This window comes from Guyanagaster necrorhizus, assembly GCF_019112545.1.
Source record: "Guyanagaster necrorhizus MCA 3950 unplaced genomic scaffold BT62scaffold_79, whole genome shotgun sequence".
Lineage (NCBI taxonomy): Eukaryota > Fungi > Basidiomycota > Agaricomycetes > Agaricales > Physalacriaceae > Guyanagaster > Guyanagaster necrorhizus.
This window is the reverse complement of record NW_025064958.1, coordinates 18,599-36,141: the sequence shown is the minus strand read 5'-3', so window position 1 is coordinate 36,141 and position 17,543 is coordinate 18,599. Positions and strand designations below refer to the sequence as shown.

The 17,543-nt window shown below is 44.5% G+C and overlaps 4 protein-coding genes across 4 annotated transcripts; 2 read left to right on the top strand and 2 right to left on the bottom strand.

Annotated features, from left to right (window-relative positions):
• The first annotated feature begins 6,892 nt into the window (after window positions 1-6,892).
• BT62DRAFT_939092 (uncharacterized protein) lies at window positions 6,893-8,892 on the top strand. Its single transcript, XM_043187653.1, has 19 exons — window positions 6,893-7,039; window positions 7,090-7,168; window positions 7,219-7,232; window positions 7,291-7,389; window positions 7,446-7,455; window positions 7,518-7,535; window positions 7,588-7,613; window positions 7,666-7,691; window positions 7,743-7,748; window positions 7,858-7,875; window positions 7,924-7,939; window positions 7,998-8,037; window positions 8,087-8,193; window positions 8,243-8,302; window positions 8,351-8,378; window positions 8,431-8,488; window positions 8,538-8,562; window positions 8,612-8,708; window positions 8,762-8,892. The coding sequence occupies exons 1-19, from the start codon at window positions 6,957-6,959 to the stop codon at window positions 8,834-8,836; spliced, it is 885 nt and encodes a 294-aa protein (XP_043032813.1). The 5' UTR covers window positions 6,893-6,956; the 3' UTR covers window positions 8,837-8,892.
• Window positions 8,893-9,655: 763 nt separating this feature from the next.
• BT62DRAFT_1014126 (uncharacterized protein) lies at window positions 9,656-12,761 on the top strand (the record flags this gene model as incomplete). Its single annotated transcript, XM_043178165.1, has 6 exons — window positions 9,656-9,805; window positions 9,846-9,947; window positions 10,422-10,538; window positions 10,594-11,087; window positions 12,148-12,339; window positions 12,491-12,761. 6 exons carry the CDS (start codon window positions 9,656-9,658, stop codon window positions 12,759-12,761), a joined length of 1,326 nt encoding a protein of 441 aa, XP_043032812.1.
• Window positions 12,762-14,765: 2,004 nt separating this feature from the next.
• On the bottom strand, window positions 14,766-15,100 carry BT62DRAFT_1014124 (uncharacterized protein; the record flags this gene model as incomplete). Its single annotated transcript, XM_043178164.1, has 2 exons — window positions 14,766-15,038; window positions 15,074-15,100. 2 exons carry the CDS (start codon window positions 15,098-15,100, stop codon window positions 14,766-14,768), a joined length of 300 nt encoding a protein of 99 aa, XP_043032811.1.
• Window positions 15,101-15,385: 285 nt separating this feature from the next.
• On the bottom strand, window positions 15,386-16,868 carry BT62DRAFT_1081663 (uncharacterized protein; the record flags this gene model as incomplete). The annotated part of the gene is made up of 8 exons (XM_043179691.1): window positions 15,386-15,491; window positions 15,542-15,564; window positions 15,615-15,779; window positions 15,828-15,845; window positions 15,870-15,980; window positions 16,057-16,311; window positions 16,371-16,460; window positions 16,719-16,868. The coding sequence occupies 8 exons, from the start codon at window positions 16,866-16,868 to the stop codon at window positions 15,386-15,388; spliced, it is 918 nt and encodes a 305-aa protein (XP_043032810.1).
• Window positions 16,869-17,543: the final 675 nt, after the last annotated feature.

Genomic DNA, 17,543 nt, shown 5'->3' with positions numbered 1-17,543 from the left:
GTAGCATTCAATGGATTCATCAGGGTTATGCTTCACTTTGAAGACCCATTTTCCACCTATAGCCTTTTGCCCTGGAGGGAGCTTCACAAGCTCAAAGGTGCCACTCTCCTGCAGTGCATTCAATTCCTGCTGAGCTGCCTCATATCATTTTTCACTTTCCTCTCATGGCCAAATCATTGCCTCTGCAAGTGTCTTTAGTTCATCATTGGGTGCAGATGCTTGGTTTGCCATCTCTACTGCTGTCTGAAATGCAAGCTCAAGAGCTTCTGTATATGTGATATAGTCATCATCATGCAATACAAAGGTCATTTCTGTGACAACATCTGTCTCAGTAAGCTCTGACTCAGCAGTGGTTTCATGAATGGGATCAGAAATGGGTTCATCTGAGTCTGGTGAGTTCATTGCATTGGTGCCAGAATGTTTATGATGAAAACCATGTCCAGTGTTTGGAGATGGAATTATAAGACCTTTGGAGTCATATTGTGGCTTGAAGCATGCCTGAGGATATGAAGATGATGAAGAGGATGTAAGAGATGTCAGAAGACTTGATAGTGGAGTAAGAGGTGATCCTGAAGGTGTTTGCATATTTGATAGAGTGGATGGAGCTGGTGAGGATGGCAATGATGAGAGTTGCTCAGATGGCAGAGATGACTTATCAGTAGGTATGTTCTCTCCCCCTTGATGAGGCATTGTTACATCAGATATAGCAGTATCTGTGCTGTTATATCTGTTTGTGGGAGATGTATTGTCACCAAGAGGATTTATAATATTTCTGTGATTTCCAGGAAATACATGCTCATCGAATACAGCATGGCTGGAGGTGATGAACCGCTGTGTAGAGGGGTTCCAGAATAGCCAGCCTTTTACTCCCTCTGGATACCCAACAAAGATACATTTTTGGGTGTGTGACTCTAATGCTCAACATCCCTTTTTTTGTACTAGCACATATGCAAGGCATCCAAACACACAAAAATAGGATATATCTAGTTTTCAGTGATTTGGGTCCCATTCTGTGAAGAGTGTGGTGTTTGGAAGAGGATCTGTGGGGATGTGATTTCAGACATGAATGAATACTCAGAGAGTGAGATTCCAAAATGATGGTGGGAGATGTGACTCATTTAGCATGGCAGTGATGGTCTCTGCAATTGTGTGGTTGGCTTATTCTGCTGTGCCATTCTGGTATAGTTCATCAGATTCAGTATATCGCCTTTTGATCCCATGCTCAGCACAGAAGTTGACAAACTCCTTTCCCATATATTCACTGCCTTTGTCTTCCTGAAACTCAATAATTTTGAGTCCTGGGTGGGTATTCTCTGCATATGCTTTGAACTGCTTCAAGGCATTAAAGGCATCACTTTTATACTTCAAAGGTGCAACAGTCCAAGTGTCAGATGCACTGCAGATGAATGTTATCCAGTAACAATAGCCCTCTGGAGTTGTGACAGGCATTGGACCTTTGATATCACTGTATACTCACTCAAGAAGGTGTTGCTTCCACTCTGAGAGGCCATGAGGAACATTGTGACAATGCTGTTTGCCAGCAAGGCATGGTATGCAGATAGGATCAGTTGGAGGATCTGACTCTTGCTTCATTCCAGTTACTAGCTGCTTTGTATGCATGTGCCATATAGTGTCCATGTTTCGATGACAGCAACATCTGTGCCAAAGTGTGTTGTCCATCCAGCAGGTACTTGTAGAGCTTGAGTTTGCAATGATAGTGGTTGATTTTGAGAATGAATGTGTGGTAGCATTGACATAGCTGATATTGCTCTTATTTACAGTTGCTGTGAATTGAATCTTTTCACCCTGGCTGAAAGTGACATCTGATCCAGTGATTGAGATTTTAAATCCCTTTTCCTGTGTAAGATGATAGGGTGATAAGAGATTACTTTTCAATGCTGGTACATGTAATGTGTCAAGAAGTTTCACTGCTGAGCCTTTCTCCCTCTGAATCTCTGGCTCCAATACTACTGACCCAATCTCTGCTGAATAGATGGCTGAATTGTATGCAAGACAAATGGGAATGACATGTGGAGCATAGAGTCAGAACCATTGTCAGTGAGGGGTCATATGATGAGAAGCACCTGTATTGGTATTCCAATGAGACACAGCAGATGATGATAGATTAGTACTTGCTTGGCTAGCAGTCTCCTCCTTTGTCTCAGCAGAGTTAGCAGCTTCTGAATCCTTCTTTCCAGCCCCCTTGTGATGATGCTTCCCAGCAGTACAGTCAGCAGCACATTCACAGTCCCATTTAAGTGAGAGCTTCTTGGTTATACATTCTTCTTCTGCATGATTCTCACAAAGGCACCATCCACATTTTACAGTAGCATTGGTAGCCAGATTTGTGGCTGAATGGAAAGGTGTGGCTTTGAGAGTGACAGAGACTGCTGGATCACCAGCATGCAGCTTCTGATTGTTTTCTTCATTGTGAAATGCAGTGTAGAGTCCTTTGAGAGTGAGTTTATCAGAGAGAAGAAATAGCAATATAATGAAGTTTCCAAATTCAGACTGAGGAAGTGCATGAATCAGGGCTATAACAAGAAGCTCTTCTTCTAACTGCTGGAGACCAAAATGAGCAGGACACAGAGCATGGATATGACTCATGATTTGAGTGCTCTGACTAGCAAGGTCTGGAAGTGATTCTTCTGTCTCCTTCTTGAGATTGAAGAAGCTGTCATAGGCTACAAATCAAGTCACTGGTTTTCTTTGCTGATGGTGTGCCTTTAATATGTCCCACATCCTCTCTGGATCATCAAGGCAGAGATAGATTGTGCCAGCAGCCAATATCTGAGTCTCCTTTCAGTCCTTCCAGTCCTTCTTCTCCTGGTATGTTGGCTTCTCAGGGTCTGCAAACTCCAGTTCAGGGTCACAGCCAATGGTGATAAGGTACTTGCAGTGAGTTTTGAGTAAGGCCAACATGTTTTCTTCCCACTTGCCATAATTAGAGGCATTTAAGTTGTTGAAGCCTTTTTTGATTGTGTCAAAGGATGGCATGATGTATATGGTGATATTGTTTCAGTAGTGAAATGACTGATGGAGAGATAGCAGGGCACAAGCAAGATGTGAAGAAAAAAAATGAAGTAGGCCTTAAAGTATGGGGCCCATAACCTGTTGCAGGCAGTTACTTTCACACAGTGGATAATAGGCCAGACTGAGTATGATGGTCAATTGCTTAAAGGCAATTGACCATTGACTCAGGATAAAACTGTCTATGCTTATATAAGGTTGACATCAGGTACTTGTGTCATCCCACAACAGTATTGTAGTGGGTATTATGCTAGATATGTCAATTATAGAATGAGAGGAGGCAAAAAGGATGATCAGATAGGGTGGGCAATGTGGCATCATGAGATTATGGAGCAGAGTAAAGGATGTATCTGTGAATGCTTCATAAGTCAGAGTTAGAGCAGGTGGGTGAGACAACAGAGGCAGTATGGGAAAGAGAGAGTGTGTGTGCAGATTTGTCATGGTGGGCATGGAGAGAAGTTGAGAACATCTCTGTGGTGGCAGGAAGTAGTGTAGATGGAGAAGACTTGTCAGCCCCATTGAGGAATGATGGAAAGCAAGAAGATAGGATGTTGCTCTGGGCATCCAGCCATGTTGGAAGCTGGGGCTTGGTCTGCCTGGAGAGACATATATCAATATGGTGCAGACCAAAGACAGAGTGATGGTGCATGACATGGATATGAAAGAAGAGGTGTGACAGGCTACCCATCTGAACATGGATGTGGGGTATAAGATATGTCAGAGTCTGTGACAGCTATGCAGAGAAGAGGTCCCACTGTGCAATCAGAAAGGCCCATAGCATGCTGTAGGTGGAATATCTCATATATTGAGGTTGCTGTACAACATGGTCTGCATGGCACAGAGAAAGTCATGAGAGAGTAGCATGAAGGCAGGCACTGACAATCACAGGAAGAACAAGAAGATTGTGGTGAGCACTCCCAGGTATATTCAAATATCAACGCATCATCTCATTCAACAATGACATGCTGATGGTTGTTGGAACCCTAGCAAACTATGAGAGATGCAAAGGCTCAGTGAGAGAAAGCCAGCAATGACAGAGAAAAAGAAAGTGATGTGACTGGCCCAATATCACCATAGACATTTTCCTTCCATTCTTTCACATTTTCCACCATTGAATATTTCACTGTATGTGGTTCCTTCTACAAGTTGAAGGTGAAAAAAGTTCACTCTCTCACCATCTATAACCACAGGGATCACTAAGGATTGTAGGCATCATCATTTTAATAAGTTTGGGCTCTGTAAAGTGCTTTCTATTATAATGAAATCTTCCCCTGGTGATATACAGAGGATTGAATGATGCTGTAGCATTATGTGAGTAATGTGAACAGTAGTCAACCATCATTTCAATTCACAAGTCATGCAAAAGCAAAGTATCATATGGCTTGACCTCATGGCTTACAAGGTACTCCATGTCCACTTTCTAACTGATACACAATATCAAGGTGTGAGGTTTGTATCACTGATATACCTTCTACATGTGGTGCTTCCTGCACAGTGGCATAGAAGCATTCACATTCTCTGGTGCAGTATTTCCACCATAATGATATTCGAAGTCAGCAATGCTGCCTCATTGTTTCCAATTAAGCTGATGAGAATGCTTCTCCCCTAAATAAGGATGCTTATTGCTTATCCTCATTACTTTGGCATTCGCTGCAATGCTGGATAGTTATCTGATCCTGAATCATTGTGTCGTCTGGTGAAATTAATCTTCTCATTTTCCTCAGCATCACTTTCTTCATACCAAAATGTCTGGATTTCTTCAATATCATTCTCATTCAAGCTGAGCTGTCTCTGGATCCTTACAGTGTATATTTCCTGGTTACCCTCCACATACATAGCCCTTTTTTCGATCTCAACAGGCACTGACTGTTCCTAAGTTAAACTCCAGAACGGACCATTAAGCATCCAGAAACAATTGATCAAGTTCGTGAGATATACACCCCACAAATCTCTGAAGAAGCGGTGTGTACATATTAGTTCCACACTGAAAGTAACATTCCTGTTCTTCTATCAGAATATCGGCATTTCCACATGAGTTGTTCAAGTCCTTGGACAGCACCGGCTTCTACGTATACGGGACTAGACCATCGGGATCGTAACTTCCGCGTAAACTGGGATTCAGGATCGGGGGACGCGTTCGTGAGCCAAATATAGGTAGACGGCAGAGGTTTCGAGGCCTAGCATTGAGGAGTGGTGAGATGTATAGTATGCAAGGGAATATTGGACCCCAGAGCACAAAGCGCTCGACGTCTGCGCGTACCACGAGAGCTCATCTTTGTTTTCCCGTCAAATTCTTAGGAAGTAGTGGGAGCGTTGGTACGGTCCGGTCTCCAAGATCACGTGTTGCATTGCCGTAGATTCCCGCTTGTTCGTAGCTGTAACCAAGACTATCACCAGCCATTCCCTCTCTTGGACCTAGCGATACGGTTCCAGTAGAAGGACGCGGTTCTCGCTCACCTGGAATATTGGGTCCGAGCGACTGGAGATAGATATGATTTGGTTGAGCGCTTCCTGTGCAAGCGTTACATTTCGCCGCCTCATCACCACTGGCAGAAATCAAATTTGTACCTCCTTACGTTGTTTAATCCGGAGGCGTCTTCCTTGATGAAAAAGGATACCGCATAGCGATCGTGTCCTTGTTTGTTATCAGATATCATGAAAAAAGAGAGAAAGATACAGCAGTAGATTTGTGTCATTAGAGTCGCGAAGAAATATGAGAAGATATGAAAGAGGAAGGTCCCATATGGGGCAGAAGAATACGACCGATGGAACCTCTCGCAGAGTCAGAGACAGAATGGATCGATGGGGGACGTACTAGCTGTGGTTTGCTACCGTCTATTGCGTTCCGATATCCCTCCTTTGAATCTTCCATACATCTTCTATTTGATGAACTATTAGAGGAGTTACAGCCTCCCACCCATCAAAATCAGATTTCTCTCAGAAGTGATATATCCTCTCTTGTAGACACATGCCCCACTCCAGCACATACTACCTTGAACAACATGTTAGCGCCAGCGAGCAACCGCTGAGTCTTTCCATCTGCGTTTGGAACTCGTAGATTGTATGTTTTCATCGAGATTCGACCCAGTCCAGAACATGGCATTGCACTGCATTAATTCTAATGATAACTTCGAGGAGGGTCAGTGGCAGACAAAAATGGGACAATATCTCTTGATGGAAGAGAACCTATCCTATCCATATCGATCAACGGTGGAGTTGAATATGAATTACAGCCACGCGATTATCAATAAAATATGTGCCATCGAAGATCAGTTGAAGATGACTCGGAAACCTAAAGAAGATCAGAGTACAATCATGAAACTGTTGGTAGGGAGATATCAAATCTTATGGCTCTCGAGTCCCAGTGCAGATGCAATCCAAAAAGGAACAGTAAATACCTTTCGTTTTACTGTATAATTACAATCAGAGTGAATGTCACGTGGAGCCCTCGTAAAAGAAGCATCTGTGACTTGTCACAAAGACCTCATTCGGATAGGATCCGGGGTTGACCGGCCACTTTGCCCAATTCACTTTTATCATTGCGTTGGCTACCCGAAGCTGTCTGTGCTCAAAGGTGAAACGCGAATTATTTGATTTCAGTGAGTCCACCATCCTCGAAATAGTATTTATAACTATGGACCATACGGTCTCTTGAAAACCCCCGCATTTCCACGGAATGATCAATCATGAAGCCAAGGAATTTTTGCGCACATACATCTCCTATCGATGTGTAGAGAAGCAAGCGGCTATCACCCATCATTCAGATAGAGCAAGGGATGTGCAGCTTTGCATGAGAAGGCACTCCACAGCACTACCCCCTGGATATCATTTTGACTTCGTGATACCGTTTCAGATGCATCAACTTGCGAGCGATATGAACTGACTGACTTTCCTGCTTTTCTCCTATCCTCAACCTTGCATCCCAAATGCCATCCGAAATCCACACTGCTGTATCATCATTGGGAATGAATCTCGGCGCTATTTACGTTGGTTCAACAGTTGCTGCCATGTAAGCAATCTTCACTTCATCCCTCTCATTACTAATCTCTCTGTTAACAGCCTATTTGGAATAACGAATCTGCAAACGCTCATATACTACAAGAAATACCCAGATGATTGGTGGATATATCGATACTCCGTACGTTGACATCTGACCATAATTGAATGCAGTTAAATGATCTCGATCAGGTTGCAATACTTTGGTGCGTTCGAGCTTGTGTTGCTTATAAACACGATCCGAATGATTTCTATATTACCCAGGGTTCTCGACGTTCTTCATATTGTTCTGAGTATGCATGCAGTATATCACTATCTCGTTGACTTGTTCGGTGACTACCTGGGGCTGTTTCATATCATATGGTATGTCACAATATGGGTAATATTCTGTTATTACTCCAACTGATTCCCAATGCTAGGAGCTTTAAGGTACTTATCTCCTTTGTTCCGTCATCTGAGAGAGGTGCCTAATCGCCATATGACGTTGTTAGCTTCAATTATTGATATGTGTTCGTCCTTTGGCTATTTTCTATTCTCTGACATTCAACCGTACTTGTTCAGCTGATCATCTGCATATGGGTCGAAGCGTATGTTTCCCCAATGTGTTGCCACATATATACTCACTGGTATAACATACAGTTTATATGCTGTCAGGATCTGGAAACGTTCGCGCTTGCCCCTCTCTCATTCCAAACACGAGCTTAATTTACTTCAAGTTACCGGTGACTGCCACAGAATTATCCCGTGGATTGTGGTAGGCATCATCAACGTATATGAACCTTTGTCCCCAGTCCCAAAGAATGTACCCACAGATCTTGACGGTGATAGTAGCTTTGGGTTCTGGAATTTGTAAGTGATCATTCATCTTCCACTCTGCTCTTCACAACAGATTTGCAGACTCAGTCTATGACGCGTAATAAAAGGTTTCTCATCTTTGCGATCACTATTGATTCTTATACCATCCTCCGCAGATACTCCATATCCAATTTCCTGTTAATACCGACGATCAAGGCATGCTGCACATGATCGTGGATGCGCATCCATCTGAAGCATTTTCCAGGGATCAATTTGTGTCCTTTTTTCCGTCGCTGTCACTTCTGATTTTGTAATTGCCCTCTCAATGTGTTACTATCTTCACAAACGCAGGCAGGCTTCAGCGTTCACCAGGTGACCCATTTCCTTTCTTCATGGATTGATGGTTGACCTGTTCTTGTAGCACTTCTGATATGCTCTTTAGCTTGATGCGGCTGGTCGTGATATCTGGCTTAGCCACGAGGTAAACACATCTGCTCAAGTAATAACACCGAAACTGATCGGCCTACAGTGCATGCTCATTATTCACTCTCATTACGGTACGGTAACTCAAATATTGATTTCGTTCTTCGATCTGACTTCGAATCCCAGTATCTGGTGTGGCAAAACTCCCTTGTTTTTCTCGGTGTCGATTTAATCTTATCGAAATGTCGGACTTTACCTCCTCTCGCATTCTTAACTGATCTGACACCTTGTAGTATATGTCAACTCATTGCTTGCTATGTGCGTACCGACCTACATGTCGCCCTCATTGGGAGCTGAACTTTCCTAGGTTAAATTCTCGGCGGGTCCATGAAGCACATACAAATAGTGGATATTCTGGACCAAAAGTCGCCAGGATCACATATCGCGACTGTGGTACTAAAGCAGTATGTGTTCATTTGATTTTTGTCATCAATTAACCCTGAAGTTCTTCCTTCAGAACAATAGTATTCCACAGATGGACAGCATTGCATCTTTGGATCATGCAAAGGAGGGTGTAGATTTCCCCGTGTGAGCATAAAATTTTAGGCCGTGTGTATGAATTATGTACTTGTAAATTTGGGATCCGAGACGATTGTGATAAAAAGCCAATGTTCTGGAATACCTTTATTTCTACGTATTTATCGGTACTGGACGTGTGTATTTGGAGGGAAAAGCCATGATAGTTCGGTATTCATATCGCTGTTCTCGTCTCCGATGTGATTATTTGATTCCTAGTTTAGATTGTATCCATGCTGTAACAATCTAAAGGTATTAATAACGAACAGTAATCATCACATTTCATGGGGAATAGACGCAGGGCACTATTCGGTAAAATTAACTCAATACTGAGAGGAAAGCTACCTTACGAAAACGGGACGCACATTCATATCACACTCAATTTGACGCCATCAATAAAAACGAGCTAAGGGACGTCCAAAAGAACAATTGTTGGTATACATAGCTTACGAGTCGAGACTAACTGCCTTGAGGGCTTACATGCACGAAACAAACTGAGCGGACTATGCCGTGCTCGAGTAATGTCGCGCCTTGTAATCTTCTCTATTGGTATGGAATCATGGGTGGCAGGGATTGGCAACATATTGCATTGGGGAATGAAACATGAAGTCTCGGAGATCAAAGTGCTGGCTAGACCCGAAGGAGGTATTTGAAGATCATGACTCATAGGCTACGACATCACGAACCAAACACACCTTATGCTTGCCATAGTAATACGCAAGAACCATTTCCTGCAGGTCTCTCTGTTCGTCATATGCCTAGTTCTCACAGAGAACGAGTTGTTTCGGAGATACAGCGAGTGAAAATGGCGTATGAGATATGACAGGTAGGAGCGATGCCAGGAAGATCTTCAAACAACGGGGCCGCAAGTCTCGGTCTAAGCTCGCATTCTAACATCTGCGGCACAGACAAGAGACCAATGAGCCTCAGATTCCAAGAAGGGCTGGATGATTTCGATGACGACGAACTTATAATGACCACAATTGTGAGCAAATGAGGGACGTTCCTGATTATTGCAAGACCAGAGGCTAGTCGAGTGCTTCAATGTTTTGGCTAAGTCCGTGGAGACTCAGGTCAAGCTACGAAGGCATCAACGGCAGCTTTTCGGCAAAAACATCTCGCAGTCGGTAAGTAGCAGTCAAGAAAATAATATTACAGAATTAGTTGCCCCCCGAGCTTGTTGTGCAAGGTCGGTGCACCGACTCTCGAGTCTCAAAAGCATCCTCTGATCTTCTATTCCTTTCTTTGTAAATCTGGATTATTTTCCAGACACAGACTAAATAATAAGCATGTCAGTTTGTGCAATTTTTCACCTGCACTGAACACAAATCTCCCTCATATCCAACAAAAAGCAGATGCACAATAGTTTTGCGACAGCGCTAAGTCTTGACCATGGAACGTTCCCATGTTCAGAATTGGAAATTGCCAGATCAAGGTATTGCGGACACGGTGTCTTTTAAGTGTGAGATAGAGATGGAACAACTGACCAAAAACTTCTAATGACGTAGAACCGCTATTTGCCTCATATATAAATTCAGGGTCTTACAGTAATCTCCTGGATTAATTATCATGCACGCCTCTTCAACTCTACCTCACACCAGGAAATTATGTCTATGCTATTCATCTGCCACGGCTGCAGAGGACTGGACCTCGTCCGTGAACCCGTCGCTATCTGTCAGTGTGGTGAATTCTGGTGCACACAGTTATGCCTAGACGTGGTACGTTGCATCCAATATTTTCCTACCACCGAACTACTGAAACTTGTGAATCCAGTGCTTTCGAATCCATTTCGCGGAGGGTCCATGCCTACAGCACGGATTTACTGATTATTATCCAAGAATCGACCAGGAAATAGTGTATCAGGATCCAAGGAGGACCCGTATTCGAGGACTCCTATTTCACCAACGCAGTACGCCTTCATCTCGTTCCCATTTTCACAGACTCAAAATAAAGGCAAAAGGCTCGGCTCCTACGGAAATTACTCTCACGTTCATATTCCGAAACGGAACCTATGGCGAAATAGTGGACTATATGCCGCAGCTGGATGACTTCTTTTCTCGGGATAAGCTCGCTTGTCGAAGGGTCGTTGAACGAGGTGATGACCCGCCATTTGAGCTTTGGTACCCCAAGAACCAAATGTGCCTGGCCATGGATCCCGATTCTGTGAACAACACGATTGTCAACCTCACCGGTTCTCGTGAGCCAACGAAATTATGGTATGGCCCAGTCGTCGGTCTAATACTCGAGAAAGACACGTATCAGAAGAAGTATGCAAATGTACAACAGCATCACTTGGACCTTTTCGCAACATTTTTCAGTAGTTGTATCGCTCCCTTTCTTGTTGTTTGAGTCGGACATGAATCAGACCATTTACCATACAGGAGCTAGTCTCTGTATTTATCATAGAATCCTTTTCGTTCTTGGACATGGAGTCTGTGCCCTCTCAACTCTCGCTTTGTGGATGATATTACGTTACTTCAAGGTGTCTCACAACTGACAGGAGTTATATTCTCCGTCGATCGCACTACAATCGTCTAAGCGTTAGACAATTTAACATTTTGAGACGATTACGATATAGAGGACTCGACTGTGACTCAGACTACAAGCGAATTGAGAAGTCACTTGTGTTCTTGTCTTCGGGCATATCCATGGGCTCTCTCCCGAGGAATGGAAATACTCCCTGCAGAGCGTTCCGACATACAGTTCTCTGCTTTCCCAGACATTTGCTTGATACCAAATGTCCGATGCTACCTCAAGACAGTCATTCTAGAGGTTGTAGAACCAAGCATTTCCAAGCAAAAAGGATTTACCTTGGATTCCCTTAAACAGCCACGAGTCCTTGTCGATACTCCAAGTGCAGACAAAGGGCCGAGTCATAATATTCTCTCTGCTGCAATGAAATCCATCGAAAAATCCCTTCTAAGTACAACTTTGGGAGGAGACTGATGATGGATGCATTAGGCTGACGTTAAGTGGCCAATGTACATGATGGCATCTATAGAAATAAATTTTCGGAAGTGCGTGCGCGAAAGTGAAATTGAAGAAATGCAAACGGTATCAACACCATCAATTGCTTTATAAGTGTTGGGATTTTGCTGGAAAGTTCTAGAAAGGGCAATCTGGCATCATGCCGAAAGTTAATGAGTAAGCTCGAGAGAAAGAGAATGTTGTAGTAAATTCTAGATACAAGCCTGGAGAGTATAAATACGAGCTCTGTAGAAGCTGTAGAATAACAAGTTCATACCATCTGGCCTTACCAGCCTGGAGTCTACCCTGCGCATCACTGAGGATTTCCAACAATAAGTGCTGAACAACTGTCAATTGCAGGTTCTTGGAAGTGACAATGACCACGTTCTTCCTCCAGCGGCAACACAATATTTTCAAATACAGGATGCCTACTGATGAAGAGGATGTCGACGCTACGAAGTGCCACAGTCATATACCCCCATCGAGATCGAGGGAGAGGGAAGAGAGGAATGTTGGCATGCCATTGTTCCCGAATGCAAAGCTCTTCGTGTCGTAATGCAAATAATCCTGGGGCAAAGAAAGAGGAGCAGGAGCTCAACGATAGGTTCACTCTGCCTAAACGATTCAGGATCGACGTCGTCAAAAACCAGCCACTCTAGCCACTTGATGGTGGTTACTGAGTTTGCCTGCGCACGTCGTCTAGCAAACTCATGTCCCGCTCTGGAGCCTGTGGTGTTACCCAATGGAGTTGGGAGCGGTTCCAGAGTAGAGTGCCCCCCCACACCACCTCAATACCGATGTCCTCAATTGTGATCCTATCCAGATGTCCCGATGAACGACGATCTTTTTATGAAAGAGAATTCGTTCCACCCAAAGAGCAGAGATCCCAACCTGTAGAGCAGGAATTTGTCGTAACTAACGGTGAGGACGATGACCAGCTATTCTTTAGCTTCGAGAAGCTGGCGCACACCTAAGGAGAACGGCCTGGGCAGATTCTCGCGTGACATATCCTAGTCACTACCCTGTCAAAAGCGAGCCTTGCTACAAAGGCCATTGGCCATGTGACTCATGAGTTCCGCCATCAAGACTCGAAATTAGAAAGAAAGAAAGGCGGTCTAACGACAGCCTGATCGCGGACATTGAATCATAAAAAAAGGTATTCGACTGCTCTCCATTTCCACCCTCTCTTAAGCTTTCTTCAGGCTTCGAGACAATGCTTTTAGCAGAAAGTTGTATAGCTTCGACGATGATGGGCCATCACAATGACGGTCGCCGAAGGTATTCGTAAGGGTCGATGATACGAACCAACCAAGCTCGGTATATATGGATCAGCCTAAGATCTAACTTCACCTCTCCTAGGATTTCATATCTCATCGAGTCTCGATATCTGCCCTCGTAACCCCCATGCGATATGCTGGACCGAAAGAGCAAAGGTCGAGTAAGTCCATCTGTGAGGTATACTGCCGATCTCTCCGCGAGTAGGTCTAGCATCCTCACGAACGGAGCTAACGTTCGTGTATGAATCTGTAGTTCGTACAGTTCCGTATATCCTCTCTCAAGTACAAGCTGCGACGCATACGCGTTACCATCCCCTGGATTTTCCCCTCAGCTATGGACCAATTGTACATGTCCTTATTCTCCCCCGTCGTTATTGTCGGCGGGCACGATGGAGTAGTGCGTGGTAATCGAATGGTCGCAGGCAGTACAACAGAGCGAAGCTGGACAGGCGAGACGAGACGACAAGGAAAATATCGCCTCAGGCTTGTCTTTAAGAGTGTTTGCATCTGAATCAAGTGATTATTCGAGGTCCAACAATGGCCTCCTGGTGAATCTGGATCTAATCTACGATCTTAGTTCTTTACATAAAAAGGAAGGATGAAGTTTCTCCAAGAATGGATGTTCTCAGAGTCGAACTGAGGTCATTCGCTACAATGTAGTACGCAATGAAACAGCTACACCAAAAGCCGTGATAAATGCACCACTCCGATATATTTTGTTGTTCATAATGTGGTCAAGAGAAATAATGCAGAGAGAGTACAGACAACTTGAACAAGCAATAAAACACAGACTCGCCAAACACGAACGGAAAGCGATCTTTCCCAACAACGGCGGAATTTCTTCACAAAGAAAATGTCACTCGACGGCTGCCTTTGAAAGAATCTGCGAATGAAACTGAGTAATTTTTTGACACTCTTTTCTACAATAGTTTCTCATACGGCTTGAAGCTCTCCAGGTAACTTCCCACCTGCCATCATTGTACATGAAGGAGAAGTATGATAAAGCCAGCTTTGACATAAGACCACTGTGAGTCTCTGACTACATATCTAACAGCCCGGAGGCGATATCAAGTTTTCGGTTGCATTTCAAATCAGCTCAATTCATAAATATTAATCTGTATCTCTACTCTCCGAAACTCTCTGTTCACTTTTCAATCAATCATTAGGAAAGTAGAAATGTCGAGGCCTCATCAAACCGTCCGGAAGGCCCGTATCGGTCCACTTCTGTAACACCCTGTAGTGATTGTCACAGCAAGAGAATTAGATATCGAGAGCGGTAAAAGCGTCGCTTCCCTTATTAACCTCCTGAGGACATAAAAAGACGGGCCCCCTCCCCTCAAAGTCAATAACGACGACTTCCCAGTCCTTGGTGATAATTATCGTGATGAATGACACCCTGTGCATTTATCTGGCTGAAACAACGGATCATCGAAATGTACTGGTCGCAAAGTGTGAGAACGGACTCGAGATGATAATCCGAAGGAAAAAACAACCAAGGCACTGAGGAGTTTTTTTGCCTTGAGAAGATAATCTGTATCCAATATTGCACTGAGTGGCGGACCTTTGTCATGGAAGGTATAAGTTTCAAGCCACTCCATTGCTGGTTTTCCTTCAATATACTCCAGAAGCAGCACACGAGCTTTCTCTCCATTCGGCATTGTTAGTTATGGAATAATCAGCTCGCCAGGAATACAAATCCTTCTAGTAATGATCGAAACTCGCCTTATGGAGCCCATAATAATACGGTATCACAGATCCTTGTAGCGATCCCAACTCGGTATAAGCCAAATTCTCGATCCGCGCCAATCGTCTAGGGTTCGGACACTCGACGGTTACATATCTCTGGTCACCCAAGTAGGGAGACGGGAGAAGAGGTGGTTGGAAGATCTTCAACACGATGCTTCCGAGCGACACAGTCCGACCGCGCTTCTGGACCTCGGTCATCCAGACTTGGGACCACCAGTTCGTCCCGCTCTGAAGGGGAGTTTCCAGAGTGAACTGAAGCAAACCCTCCGCAAGAGCGGATTGAAGCGCATTTCTCAACAAATGTCGAATCCGTTAACAAGCCGCGATAGTCTTCCACTGCACAGAATGGAAGAGATAGTGAAATATAGCGTAGTAAATGTATATCATTAGAGTTATGAACAAGAGATGTATCTCAGGTGAAACAACGATTGCGAGGGCCTGTAGTAGAGCAGATAAACATGAGCCTCAACCCGGATACGTCAAGCCTCGAGGAGAATTCTTCATCGCCCAGTGCTCAAAGTCTTTCCTATGCTGACTGAGCAGCCTGTCAGCAATTCCACGGAGCGATAACAGTTCTAATGGGCATCGATGAGGTCCTGACGCGCATTCAGCTCTGCAAATGCAAAGTCGATGTACACGACCTGCTTCAGGGATGTCGTAGATGCGATCATCATATTTCTCCTGTTTGAGGTCGCAGTGTATTACTTTACGCTCGGAAATTGCAGACATACATGCCTCTTAGCGCTGAAATGTACTGAGGAATCATCGGTGACAAAATCGTCAAAATGATGGAGGAGCGCTTACGAGCTCTTTCGCCATATCGAGCCATTCACTATAGGACTTCTGAGGCAAGGGATTATATCGAGGGGTATCGTGGCTCGGATACTTGTCTTGTAGCTGAGCGAGAGTTGTTCCTTTGATATACTCCATGAGAATCACATGGGTAGACTCTCCATGGGGCATTGCCAACTATGCATAGTAAATCAGCAGTACGAATACTACAAAGTAGAGGCATACCTTATGTTTCCCATAACACTACGGAATAGCTAAGCCCTGAACATTCTCGAGCGCGTTGGACACCAGATTCTCGACACCAGCTAGATTTCTCGGACATTCGTATTCACTGGTAGGATCAGCCCACGATGGTTCCGGGTGCCGCAGCGAAGACGCCTGAAAGCATTCAAGTAGAATACGACCATAGGACGTGTTACCTCTCTTCACATCCGCCACCCAGACCTGGGAAAACCGGTCTGGTTGTTTCTAGATACCAGTTGGCAGCACAGGTTGGAAATTGCCTCCCTGCAGAGCGAAGAGAGGCAAGGGACGGAACGGAGAGCTGGAAGGACGGCTTCGAGGTGTTATGGTCGAAAGTCAAGCCAGGGTTCAAGAAAGCTTGTCGGCGGTAATGCGCGAGTGCGTCGCAGTATTTCTGCGTCTCGGAATGATCATTAGGGTCAAACTCGAGAGGGAATACAGGGGCGCAATCTTCTTCTACGCATTCCTGTACGACTGATGGAGCGTTCGTTTTCAAATGATGTCCGTGCTGTCGGGTTCACAAACTACAGCAGTCCCGATTTTGAAGGAAGATTTTTTTGTAGCGGAGTCCGAAAGGTTTCCCCAACAGCCGACTTGTTGCCAAAGTTTGTGTGGCTGTGGAACAAATGAGTGATGTGGTGATTTTTTGGACTAGGAGGAAACTTGCCGGCGTTGAGGATCGGGCATATAATGCTCAGCTTCGCCGAAAAAAGTGACTCCACCTAGTCATCAATGCAATCCAAATATAAGCCATGTTGTGGATCGTTGACGAGTATTATGACGCTACGAGTGGCGAGTGCAATGGCCCGTTCCCAGAAAGAAAAGTGCTACTACAACTAGCTTGAGATATAGTGAGAAAGCTAGAAAGCGGACAGGTTGAGATGAATCCAAATTTAATTCGCCCAGAGCATACGAATGCACGACGAACAACGCTCTGCCGTCCTCGGTCGAAAAGAGAAGGGATAAACTATGCTGCGGCCGGAAAGCGGCCTGCCGCAGTTGATCGCTCCTGCCAACAACCATCGTTGCTCAATACATTGACTGAACGAAATGAAAGAAAGATTTCATTTCCCTGGAGTGTCTCAACGCATCTACACCGAAAATTATTCTTGTGGTTGTTGGTCAGAAGATCATCTCTGAGTTTCTTGCACTGACGCTTTACTTAGGGGGGCTTGTTCTCGAATCTCTGCGGTCTCATTGGCCCCATTTTTTTTTTGGTAAAAGTCATCTTTTAATTTTCACAGCCTAAGAACAAATTAAATACTACTGCCCTCGCAGCAGGCCCGTCGGCTGCCGGCAAGAAAAGAACTATTCCTCCCCAGGACATCATCCAGAATTACAGAAATCAGATTGCTTCCTCCTTGGCCTCACCAGTCGTATGTACATGCGAAAACCATTCCACGATTCGAGGCTCACCGATATTCGACATCCAAGCAGAATCCCATATCGGCTGACAATGGATCCCCGATACCTGCTCATACAACTCGACCCGTAGATGACAAGGCTCAAGATCTGATCCTTTTCGGCGTAGGCCACAATTAGATGAGCTTGTTATCTCAGAGCCGGACTAGCGACATCACAGCCAACTGGCTTCATGTGCGCAGGTGAGACTTCACGAAAATAAATCATTTCTCATTTCAGGGACTCCGAATTGGAGAGAATTCTTCTTGTCTGCAACAGTTTGTAAGTCAATGTGAA